The sequence below is a fragment of the Capricornis sumatraensis genome, chromosome 8 (genome assembly GCF_032405125.1).
Source record: "Capricornis sumatraensis isolate serow.1 chromosome 8, serow.2, whole genome shotgun sequence".
NCBI classification, from domain to species: Eukaryota; Metazoa; Chordata; class Mammalia; order Artiodactyla; family Bovidae; genus Capricornis; species Capricornis sumatraensis.
Window position 1 is genome coordinate 56,010,748 of NC_091076.1, and position 12,578 is coordinate 56,023,325.

A 12,578-nucleotide genomic window follows, 5' to 3' on the forward strand; every position below is an offset into this window, starting at 1 on the left:
TTGGAAAGGAGAAAAAAAAAACGTACTTCAAAATCTTGTAATAAAAAGCAATGCCTAAAACCGCAACAAAAACCTTCAGAGATTTCATGCTTTTTTTTTTTTTTTTTCAAATTCTACTACACACTAACCTAGCCTGCTCAGGGTGAAGGCCTGGGAGTGGGGATGCCTGCCTGATTCAGACAAAGGGATGGAGAGTTACCACAAACACACGAGAGGTGAACTTTCACCCACTTACACGAAAGAGAATTAGGGGGAAAAAAAAACAAAACAAAAACGCAGAGCTTCCTCTCGAATTATGGCCAGCCTCCATTCATTGCTAGATGGCAGGGACCTCGAGTCAGGATTAAAGCCACGGTGTCTCCCCAGGCTGGCGTTCCCACCGGCTCTCCAGCCAAACAGCTTCCGGGGGGCCTCCTCGGTTCCTCGTTCTCAGGCGCCTCAACTGCAGGTTTTACCGCCCAGAAGCTAACCTGCCCCGGCGCGGTGACCCAAAAATAGCACACGCTGGGGCTCTAAGCCCGAGAACCCCGCAGGCAAGGCTAAACCGGCGGAGCCTGCCTCACTTTCCCCCACCGCACGGCCGTTCAAAGACAAGCGCCGGAAACCCCCAGCACCCCTGCGGGGCAACCTGGCTCGGGTCCGGGCGCCTCGGGGGTCCCCCAAGCCTGGTAAGGGGTGCAGGCCAAGGCTGGGGTCGGAAGATCCGGGGCCGGTGCCCGCGGCTGGCGTTCAGGTCCCTGGAGCAAGCGAGAGGCTGTCCCTGCAGGGCAAAGCTGGCCGGGCAATCGACGCCCCGGGGAAGGCAACCGGGGTCCGAGGGCTGGGGACTACAGCCTGCAGCGAGCAGCGGGAACAAGGGCCGGCGCGAGACCCGCTCCCGGGGCGGGGGCGCCCGGGGAAGGCTGGGCGGGGAGCCCCGGGAGCAAGAGAGGACCGGGCGGGGCGCCGGGCCCCACACGGGCGGAGGCGGGCCCGGGACCCGATGCCGGCGCAGGCGGCGGGCCCGGGGCGCTGCCCTCTCACCGCTGGAATCGACTCTGGAACCGCATCGATGCTCCTGCTCCTCCGCGGGGGCTGCGAGCTCCGTCTCGTCAGCGCCGGCGTCCGAGCGCGCGGCCCGCAGGAGCTGGGGTGGCTCCGGGGGCCGCCGCGGACCCGGCGGACCGCTGGACAGGGCAGCGCAGAAGGGGCCGGGCCGGGGGTCGGGACCGGGCCAGAGCCAGACCGGGCGCCTGGGGGCGGGAGGGAGGCCCTTAAACGGCCCGGCCGCCTCCCGCCACCTCCCGCCGCCCGGCCCTGCCGCCCCCGGCAGGGAGGCCCCGCCCCGCCCGGCGCCTGGACCCGCCCCCCGCTGCCCGCGCCCCGCCCGCCTGCGTGCTCCCGTGGCCGCCCGCTCGTCACCGCGCCCAGGGGCCAATCAGCGCGCGAGGGGAGCCGCAGCCGCGCTGCCATTCATTCCCGTTGGGGCAGGCGAGGGGCGGGGCCTCCCGGCCGGGGGCGGGGATACAGAAGGGCGTGGTCTCCCGGCGGGGCGGAGCCAGAGGGCGGTTCACGGCTTGAGGGGTGGAGTTGGAGCGAGAAGACAGAAGGGCCCGATGACAGGAAGAAAAATGGTAAAGGAGGATGTGAGGCACGGCTCTTGAAAGCGATTGTGGTGAAAACAGCAACAAACAAGGACCTCTGTGTGTGCTCTAGTCCTGACTCTGTGTCTTTCGTTCTTCAGCACTCGTTTCTTCCGTTGGTTTATTCCTTCATCATTTTCAAGGTCAGCTACCCTGAGGTTGTTATGCTAGGTTCTGGGGTAGATTTTTTTTTTTTTTTGGTCATTTTATTTATTTATTTATTTATATTATGAAAAAAAATTTTTTTTACTTTACTGTATTGGTTTTGCCATACATTGACATGAATGTAGGAATGCTTACATGCAGTCCTTTCATTTATTTGCTTAATCCAAGAAACTTCTAAATAAACCAAAAAGTAGATTGAATCAGGGTCCTGTGGGAAAAATCTAATTCAGAGGGCTTCCTGTAAGAGGTTCAAAGAATATTTAATGAATGACGATTTTTTTGTTGTTGTTTTGGGGTAGAGTTTTTGAGATGAACCAAGCTATGTACAATTTTTAATCATTGTCAAAGCCCTCAATGATAGTTTGTTTTTCAATTTTTATATATTTATTTATTTAGTGCTGGGTCTTCATTGCAGTGCAGGCTTTCTCTCGTTGCCCTGAGTGGGGGCCTACTCTCTAGTTGTGTGAGAATTTCTCATGTTGGGGAGCGTGGGCCCTAGGGTACATGGGCTTCAGTAGTTTCTGCCCATAGGCTCAGAAACTTGTGGTGCCTGGGCTTAGTTGCTCCGTGACAGAGGGAACTGACACGGATCAGGGATGGAACCCATGTATCTTGCACTGACAAGTGAATTCTTATCACTGAACCACCAGGGAAGCCCCTGGTTTTATTTTTTCTTTAATTTTTTTTTTTTTCCTCCCAGCTGCATCACATGGGATTCTTATTCCCCAACCTGAGATCAAACCTGTGCCCCTGCAGTGGAAGCCAGGAGTCCCAACCCACCAGACCTCTAGGGAAGTTCCAAATGGCTGATTTCTTGATTCCTTCCCTAGAGATGGCTCCCTCCAGGTATCCTGTCCACACCATCACTGACACCCCAAACTTCAGGCTCTCAAGCAAACAGTAGGTCAGCCTATTAGAAGTGTTTAGTTGACAGGCAGTGGGGAACATTGGAAAGCTGAGAAGTAGTTCACCCAAAATTCTGGTTTCTTTTCCTTTAACACCTTCCAAGTTGGCTGGATCTAGAAGGGTGCTTTCCGTGGTTATTTTCATCAGTTTCCCAGGAGATAAGCATTTTCTTACTCATTTCACAGATAAGGAGTCTAAGAAGTTTAGAATCTTACCAAAGGCTAGGATTTGTTCCTAGCTTTGTCTAACATTAAAGCCTCAGATCCTTTCAGCCCCAAACTGCCTCTCCTATGTTGTAAAGTTGTATATTTCTTTAATTTTTTTTTTTCTATAAGTCAGAAAAATGAGCATGGATTGAAGGTTTACTAAACTGCTCTGTCCAGCCACTGGGTTAAATGAATTGGTGGGGGAGGGAAAGGTCACAAAGGAAATAACTAATAAAAACAGATAAAAAAAAATGATATGAAGTAACATAGGGAGGATTGAAAACTGAAGCAGCAGATGCTAGGTCACATCTAGCAATGGTTTAGGAATGTGCAGGAGACAGACGCTAAGTGTGGTGAGGCTAATTAGGAAATAGGACGCATGAGAGAAGGAAGTCTGGAGATGCATTTTTAAAGAGATGATGGGCATGACTTGGCACACATCCTTTTGTAAAGTATAATAGCTTGGAAAACATAGGAGATGTGGTCAGTATGGGGAAAACTTGTGAATGGCCACCTAGGTTTAGAAACATCATTATGGATGGCATTTACCAAGGTGGGGGAAAATGAGTGAGATCAAAATTAGATCAAATCAGAATAAAATATCTTGACCTATAGTGATCTCTTCCACAGAAATATTGTAGGAATATAATACACAGGAATATTAATAAACTAAAAATGGCTTGTGTAAACAATAGGATCACAAATTAAAATCAACCTCATTTTCGGTGACTCACCCAAGTAAAAGCAGTTCTCGAAAGATAAAAATAAAAACCATGAAAGAGTTTAGAATTAAACACCTGCCCCTCCTCCCTTTTTTACTGAGGTGTCCATTTGAATCTTTGTTGTTGTTTTCATCTTTTTGAGGAGAAGTCCTGAGTATGTTTTCAGAAAAAGGTACCAGATTCAACTTAGAGATTAGCATTTTGAAGTGGAAGAAAACAGAGTTTTCACATTAGCAGGATGTGACATTTTTGTTGAGCTCAGAAATATACTAGTTCTTCTTTCTGGGAAACAGCAGACAACTATTTGCATAGCCTCTGCCTGGAAGAAAGGATTTGCAAAGGAGCAGATGCCAGCTGCAGAGGAATCTCTTGGGAGAACACCTGTCCTGCTTGCTGAGGGCCACAGAGTTCCTGACCGGATGCTGACCATGCTAGGAAGCACCTGAAACCTAGTCCTTCAGCTGCCATCATCCAATCAGAAAGTAGCAGCTCTGCTGCAGACTGGCCTCAGATGACCAAGGAGGTTGCCTGAACTCCTGATTGCAAATCTTATTCTATGACTGGCTTTCAGTGTGTCTCTTTACAAATATGACAATGTAAAGCAATTATTAAAATGTAAATGCTCCCATCCTTTTTTCCATTTCCTGAAGACAGAAATGCTGTCTTAGTCTTAGTTCAGTTCTTAGGGTTTTGCCCACATTTCCTTATTGTCTTCGTCCCTACTCCAAGCTGCATATGTTGAAATCCTAATGCTCAATGTGATGGTATTAGTGGGGTGATGGGAGTAGCGGTAAGAGGTGATTAGGTCAACCACCACCCTTATGAATGAGTTTAATACCCTCATAAAAGAGCCATGAGAGAGATCTCCGGCCCCCTTTCATCATGTGAAGAACCAAGTCAGCAGTCTTCAACCCAGAAGAGGGTTTTCATCAGACCCTGATCATTCTGACAGTCTGATCTTGGACTTCTAGATTCCAGAACCAGAAAAAATAAATGTCTGTGGTTGATAAGCCACCTAGTCTTTTTTTTTTTTCTTAATAGCCCAAGTAGACTAAAACCTGACCTTCAAGGAATACCTGTCTCTTTCATGCTCAGTTCCTGCTGCTGCTGCTGCTGCTGCTAAGTCGCTTCAGTCATGTCCGACTCTGTGCGATCCCACAGATGGCAGCCCACCAGGCTCCCCCGTCCCTGGGATTCTCCAGGCAAGAACACTAGAGTGGGTTGCCATTTCCTTCTCCAATGCATGAAGGTGAAAAGAGAAAGTGAAGTCGCTCAGTCATGTCTGACTCTTAGCGACCCCAAGGACTGCAGCCCACCAGGCTCCCCCGTCCCTGGGATTTTCCAGGCAAGAACACTGGAGTGGGTTGCCATTTCCTTCTCTCCTAGACCTTCACAATGAAAACAGCTGGTGAGAACAACGGGAAGAAAGATCTAGAGAGAAAAAAGAGGCTTTGGCAGAGAGGCTATATTGGTATACAAGATGGAAATGAGCGAGAGGAAAACTTTCCATAATCTGGGGGATATTGACCTTTATTGACCCTTGTGCCTTCAGTCAACTAAAGCTTGGACTCTGTTGACCTAACTCCCAATTCTGTGCTGAATTCCCCTCTGCTGAAGGCATGAATATGAATATATGAACATGTGCCCTTAGCTTAAAACTTCCCCAATTGCTGTTCTTGGAAACACTGTTTTGGGAAAGATCCACAGTATTTCCATTGCTTGCTGTAAGTAATCAGTCCTTCTCCTGCTCTTCGGCTTGTCTGTGTCTTTTGGCCCCACACCAAGGTGAACTCAATTTTCCAATAACAAGTTTTGGCCCAGATGGGATATCTCACCTAACCTCTTTGGCTTCCTCCAGCTCCGAATAGGCTAGGCAGTAGGCTGTGGTAGCTCACCTGGGTGAATCTGTCTGTGTTGCTGGGGGACTGTGGGGAAGGGCATAGGAGAATCCCTCTTGGCACCTGATTGTCAAGTCTGGGCACAGCGGACACTGTGGACATCTTGATTTAAGAAGTTGCTTTGGAGAGGTGAGTGACATTTATTCCACAAGTTAGCTTCAAAGCCCTGTCCCCATCTCAAGGTGGGAGAAGGAATGATTCAGGAACTGAATAAGTAATCAGATTTGCTCTGGTTGTCTTGGAGAGTCTGAAAGATCTGAGAGGCTGTAAGATATCCCTGCCCTCCGAGTCTTGGGGGCTGATCAAGGATGCCTGATTGTGAAACCCTTCCATGAGACAACCTGTATTTCTCTTGGTTTTGACCTTCATTAGGGAGCTCTGGTAACTTAAATTATTTCTAGAAGGGTTCCAGCTTGGTATACCTGAACAACCTGCATATACACTTAAAAATCTCTTTTAACTTCTTTTTTTGTATTGAAGTGTAGTCAATTATGGAAAATTCAACTGTGGAAAATTCTTAAAGAGATGGAAATACCAGACCACCTGATGTGCCTCTTGAGAAATCTGTATGCAGATCAGGAAGCTACAGTTAGAACTGGACATGGAACAACAGATTAAGGCTCTATATTGTCACCCTGCTTATTTAACTTTTATGCAGAGTACACCATGAGAAACACTGGGCTGGATGAAGCACAAGCTGGAATCAAGATTGCTGGGGGAAATATCAATAACCTCAGATATGCAGATAACACCACCCTTATGGCAGAAAGTGAAGAAGAACTAAAGAGCCTCTTGATGAAAGTGAAAGAGGAGAGTGAAAATATTGGCTTAAAACTCATCATTCAGAAAACTAAGACCATGGCATCCAGTGCCATCACTTCATGGCAAATAGATGGGGAAACAGTGGAGAGTGTCAGACTTTATTTTTTGGGCTCCAAAATCACTGCAGATGGTGATTGCAGCCATGAAGTTAAATGATGCTTGCTCCTTGGAAGAAAAGCTATGACCAACCTAGACAGCATATTAAAAAGCAGAGACATTACTTTGCCAACAAGGGTCTGTCTAGTCAAAGCTATGGTTTTTCGATTAGTCATGCATTGATGTGAGAGTTGGACTATAAAGAAAGCTGAGTGCTGAAGAAGTGATGTTTTTGAACTGTGGTGTTGGAGAAGACTCTTGAGAGTCCCTTGAACTGTAAGGAGATCCAACCAGTCCATCCCAAAGGAAATCAATCCTGAATTTTCACTGGAAGGACTGATGCTGAAGCTGAAACTCCAATACTTTGGCCACCTGATGTGAAGAGCTGACTCATTTGAAAAGACCCTGATGCTGGGAAAGATTGAAGGCAGGAGGAGAAGGGGACGACAGAGGATGAGATGGCTGGATGGCATCATCAACTCAATGGACATGAGTTTGAGTAGACTCTGGGAGTTGGTGATGGACAGGGAGGCCTGGCATGCTGTAGTCCACGGGGTCGCGAAGAGTTGGATACGACTGAGTGAGTGAGCTGAACTGATAGTCAATTATGGAGAAGGAAATGGCAACCCTCGCCATTATTCTTGACTGGAGAATCCCATGGACAGAGGAATATGGTGGGCTACAGTCCATGGGGTCTCAAAGAGTTGGACACAACTGAGTGACTAATACACACACATAGTCAATTAACAATCCTATATAGTTTCAGGTGAATAGTGACCACTTACATTATTAATTGAAAGAAATTATCACTAACTCTCTAAATAAGGAAATTTTCATTGAGCTAAGAATGGCTCAATCTGTGTCTCCATCAACCCCTAACACAGACCTCTTGGAGCTGAACACAAATCCTCAACCAGGATCTGAGGATATGGGAAAACAGATATTTTCTCCTCAGACAGCAAATTAGGGTGCATTCTGAGTCACTGGAAACTGTATAGCTATATCCAAATGACAAAAAGCAATTTTTTTTCCCTTAAGTAATACTGTCTGGCCACAATACCAACTAGGTGATTATGAGAAATGGCCAGAGGGTGGCTCATTAAATTATAACACCATCTTTCAACTTGAGCTGTTTAAAAAGGAAAGGAATAAAAACCCCTCCACCTTTTTGGAGAAGATTAGAGAGGGATTTAGGCAATACCCCGCCCTGGACCCTGAGGATCCAAGAAGTGCAGTAGCAATAAACACTTAGGGTCATATCTCAGAATGTTCCAGGTATAATATTAGCTGCAAATTTCAAAATATTGCAGCTAACACTCCCATCTCCCAACTAGTTGCACTGGTCTTTAGAGTTTTAAAAAAGTGGGACATGATGGAAGAAGAAAATGAAGACAAAAAGTGGACCACTCCAGGTATGGGTAATGATTCCCACCCCCAACATGGGACATGAAGATCTCCAGCAAAGCTGACACCTAGTCAATGAGCTTACTGAGAAAGAGGGATATTCGTAAAGGGGATGCTCCAACTGTTCCCAGAGAGGGAAGGCCTGAACTCAACAGCCTTCGTTTCAGCTCCCAGTAGCCAAAGAAGAGAGCTTGTGGGCCCTGGGGGTTCCCCAACTGTGTCTTCAAAGCACCATCTCAATCTTTCCTGAGGAGCCCTGTTTTACCTTAGAAATAAGAGAAGAACCAATTGAATTTTTGTTAGATACCAGATACATTCTTCCTGTTGACAACTCCAAGGTGTTCCGCTCTCCAAGAGGTAATACAACGTCAAATGAATCTCAGGAAAGAAAGATACTAGGAAATCTGACCCTGGAAATGCCAAGATGGGCTCCTTTGACATTCTAAAACTGATTTTGCTACTCAGTAAAAACTGGCTTTCTAGGAGGCTTCTCAGGTGGTGCCAGTGGTAAAGAATACTCCTGCCAATGCAGGAGAAATAGAAGCCTCAGGTTCTATCCCTGGGTCACGAAGATCCCATGGAGGAGGGCATGGCAACTCACTCCAGTGTTTTGTAAGTGGTTAGGATTGGCTAAGATTAGACTGAATTTAATTAAGTAAATACATATTGTTATTCAGAGTAGGCTGATGCAAGACTGAGGTTTGGATTTTTCTCTCCTGGGAAAACAAAGTTTTCTTCAAGTGTTGAGTTGCTGATAATAGTTTATAAGTTTCTTTGCCTTTTGAGAGATCTGATTGGAACTCTCTGTATTTGCCAATGAGATCTTTATTGTCTCTTTGGTTAAGTGAATGGGTATTTCACAGTGACCTCTAATCCTATTTGACTAGGTGTTTTGAAAATTTTTGATATTTTTTACAAACTTCCCAAATACCAAATGCTAATTAAAATTCGTTTGACCAGCTAACTTTGGGATGCTTCAGAGAAACCCTGGGGAATCTCAGAGAGAGACTAAATTAACTAGGTTTATTTGGTATGTTAAACTATGTGAAAAGTGTTAGTCGCACAGTCGTGACCGACTATTTGCGACCCATGGACTGTAGCCCACTGGGCTACTCTGTCCATGGAATTCTCCAGGCAAGAATACCGGAGTGTGTAGCCATTCATTTCACCAGAAATTATGTCGGGAGCATTGTCAAATGAGCAGTGATAAGCCTTCTCAGGTTATGCTGTACGGGTAAATGTTATTAATATAGGTATTCTAAAAATTATGTGAAACTCCTGAAAATCTGGTATGTCCTGATAAAATATAGTATTATCAATCATAATTCTAGCTATTATAACCAAGTTTCTTTGTCAGTTGATTGTGATCAAATGTTTAATCATGCCTTTAAAGTCTCTTGCTATTCATAGACAGCTTTTGTTTAACTCCAATGTTTCTGTCTTTCTTTGAGATTGGAATGAAAACTGACCTTTTCCAGTCCTGTGGCCACTGCTGAGTTCTCCAAATTTGCTGGCATACTGCATGCAGCACTTTCACAGCATCATCTTTTAGGATTGGAAATAGCTCATCTGGAATTCTACCACCTCCACTAGCTTTGTTCATAGTGATGCTTTCTAAGGCCCACTTGACTTCATATTCCAGGATGTCTGGCTCTAGGTGAGTGATCACATCATTGTGATTATCTGGGTCATGAAGATCTTTTTTGTACAGTTCTTCTGTGTATTCTAGCCACCTCTTCTTAATATCTTCTGCTTTTGTCAGGTCCATACCATTTCTGTCCTTTATCGAGCCCATCTTTGCATGAAATGTTCCCGTGGTATGTTTAATTTTCTTGAAGAGATCTCTAGTCTTTCCCATTCTGTTGCTTTCTTCTATTTCTTTGCATTAAAGCAACAGTTAGAACTGGACATGGAACAACAGACTGGTTCCAAATAGGAAAAGGAGTACGTCAAGGCTTTATATTGTCACCCTGCTTATTTAACTTCTATGCAGAGTACATCATGAGAAATGCTGGGCTGGAAGAAACACAAGCTGGAATCAAGATTGCTGGGAGAAATATCAATAACCTCAGATATGCAGATGACACCACCCTTATGGCAGAAAGTGAAGAGGAACTAAAGAGCCTCTTGATGAAAGTGAAAGTGGAGAGTGAAAAAGTTGGCTTAAAGCTGAACATTCAGAAAACGAAGATCATGGCATCTGGTCCCATCCCTTCATGGGAAATAGATGGGGAAACAGTGGAAACAGTGTCAGACTTTATTTTTTTGGTCTCCCAAATCACTGCAGATGGTGTCTGCAGCCATGAAATTAAAAGACGCTTACTCCTTGGAAGGAAAGTTATGACCAACCTAGATAGCATATTCAAAAGCAGAGACATTACTTTGCCAACAAAGTTCCGTTTAGTCAAGGCTACGGTTTTTCCAGTGGTCTTGTATGGATGTGAGAGTTGGACTGTGAAGAAGGCTGAGCACTGAAGAATTGATGCTTTTGAACTGAGGTGTTGGAGAAGACTCTTGAGAGTTCTTTGGACTGCAAGGAGATCCAACCAGTCCATTCTAAAGAAGATCAGTCCTGTGTGTTCTTTGGAAGGACTGATGCTGAAGCTGAAACTCCAATACTTTGGCCACCTCATGTGAAGAGTTGACTCATTGGAATAGACTCTGATGCTGGGAGGAATTTTGGGCAGGAGGAGAAGGGGACGACAGAGGATGAGATGGCTGGATGGCATCACCGACTCGATGGACATGAGTTTGAGTGAACTCCGGGAGTTGGTGATGGACAGGGGAGCCTGGCATGCTGCAATTCATGGGGTCACAAAGAGTTGGACATGACTGAGTGACTGAACTGAACTGAACTGAACTGAATGTTTCTGCAAAAGTGTTTTGTCTTCAAGAAGATTCACAGGAAGGACTTTTTGACAATTACTTGTTTCTGATAAATTTCAGATCATACTGCTGAACTGGATAATAAATTAAAGAATTTTAATGAAAACCCCAATGGCTTCATAAAACTATTAGCAGAAAGGATTAGTTACCTTATGAAAAGTTTCAGCACAGCTAACTTAAAAAAGCCTACATGGTCCATTAACCAGATTTAATTTTGCAAGCAAATTAGTTTTAATTTGGTTATACTTGGTAGAAATGAGGGTGATTTTAGGAGGAAAAAGATTATGTTTCAGTGGATATTAAATTCTAGTTTTCTTAACTAAGGTCTGTATTTACTGCCTAAAAGTCCCTTTCCAGATAGCTCCTTGCTGCTATGTTATAGTACTGTAAAATTTAATTGAATTATTAAAGTGACCCTTATCAGAAGGGCCTCTGCATTGGACTGGTCTATATAAAGGCTGCTGACCCCAAAGGACATCCACACCAGGAGTGGAAAAGACTGCAGCTGTGATAGACAGCTGACCTGGGAATCTGGACCAGGACCAAGACCCCTCCTACTCATTTAATTGAGCTGTTTACCAAATGTTTGTCTCATTATCAACACTGGAATTTCCCTCAATGTTTAGGATGGAAAGGAAATTCTCTAGTGTAATTGTCACAGAATATAACTACTCATGGTCTGCATTATGGCTGCTTTAAGTCTACTGCTAAAAGCATGTGTACAAAATTTCTGGGACAGTTCAGTATAATTGATAACATGTATAGTCTATAACATTTTCCCCCGTTAACATAACTCTAAGCTTGTTCACTGGGTCTGATTAGTTTTCCCAAAATGTGGATGGCTAGGCAAATATATGAACAAAAAGGAGGCCTTGCATCGATGGACATGATGAGGTCATGGCAGGCGGCAAGCACCCTTGCATGTAGGGACAAATATTTTGATCTATCAAAATATTTGCAATCAAAAGATAGAAATTTTCCAACTGAGGAGGTTATTGTGACCAGCATATGATTTAAATCTAACTTGACACTGACTAGAGTGGTCTGTTTTATGACCTATAAACATGCATTGTACATCCACTTTGGCTCTTGAGGAGGGGAATGCATTTAGAAATAAAAAAATAGAGGACGTTGTCACTCACATAGAGGTCTTAAGGAATTTTACCCTGCAAGTCTTAAAAGATAGTAATCAGGGCGCCAATCTGCTGAACTCAGATGTTCCCGTGATTAAAAAAACGCACACACACATGGTCCCACGAAAACACATGGCCCTTGATATTTTAACAGTCTCTCAAGAAAGAAATTATGTTATTATATAATACGTACCAAATGCTACTTTTTTGTACCTGATGAGACTTCTAATGTGATTCAACTTATGATATATATAAAAAATCAAGTCTCATCTCTGAATTATTCCCTTCCTGTATTTAGTTGCTCAGTTGTATCTGACTCTTTGTGACCGCATGGACTGTAGCTCACCAGGCTCCTCTGTCCATGAAATTTTGCAGGCAAGAATACTGGAATGGCTTGCTGTTTCCTCCTCCAGGAGATCCTCCCAACGCAGGGATCAAACCCAGGACTCCTGCATTGCAGGCAGATTCTTTACCATCTGAGCTATCTGGGAAACCCCTTCCTAGTTTAGGGGAAATATTAGAAAACTAGTTTGATTTAGGGGTGTCTTGGCTCATATCTCTATATCACAAAGTCTCTGTTAATTGTTTCTCTTGCTATGCTTCTCCTATACATGCTACAATAATCCTATTCAAATGAGGTTCAAATGCTACTTCAGTTCAGTTCAGCCACTTAGTCGTATCCGACTCTTTGTGACCCCATGAGCCACAGCACACCAGG

The 12,578-nt window shown here is 44.7% G+C and overlaps 1 protein-coding gene across 2 annotated transcripts in view; it reads right to left on the reverse strand.

Moving 5' to 3' along the window:
• MMD (monocyte to macrophage differentiation associated) overlaps positions 1 to 1,151 on the reverse strand; it is a 48,556-nt gene extending 47,405 nt beyond the window's left edge. For both annotated transcript variants that reach the window (XM_068976889.1, XM_068976888.1), the window contains exon 1: positions 1,024 to 1,151. In XM_068976889.1, the coding sequence (XP_068832990.1) occupies positions 1,024 to 1,049 (26 nt within the window). In that variant the 5' untranslated portion in view covers positions 1,050 to 1,151. The remainder of the gene's footprint in view (positions 1 to 1,023) is intronic.
• Positions 1,152 to 12,578: the final 11,427 nt, after the last annotated feature.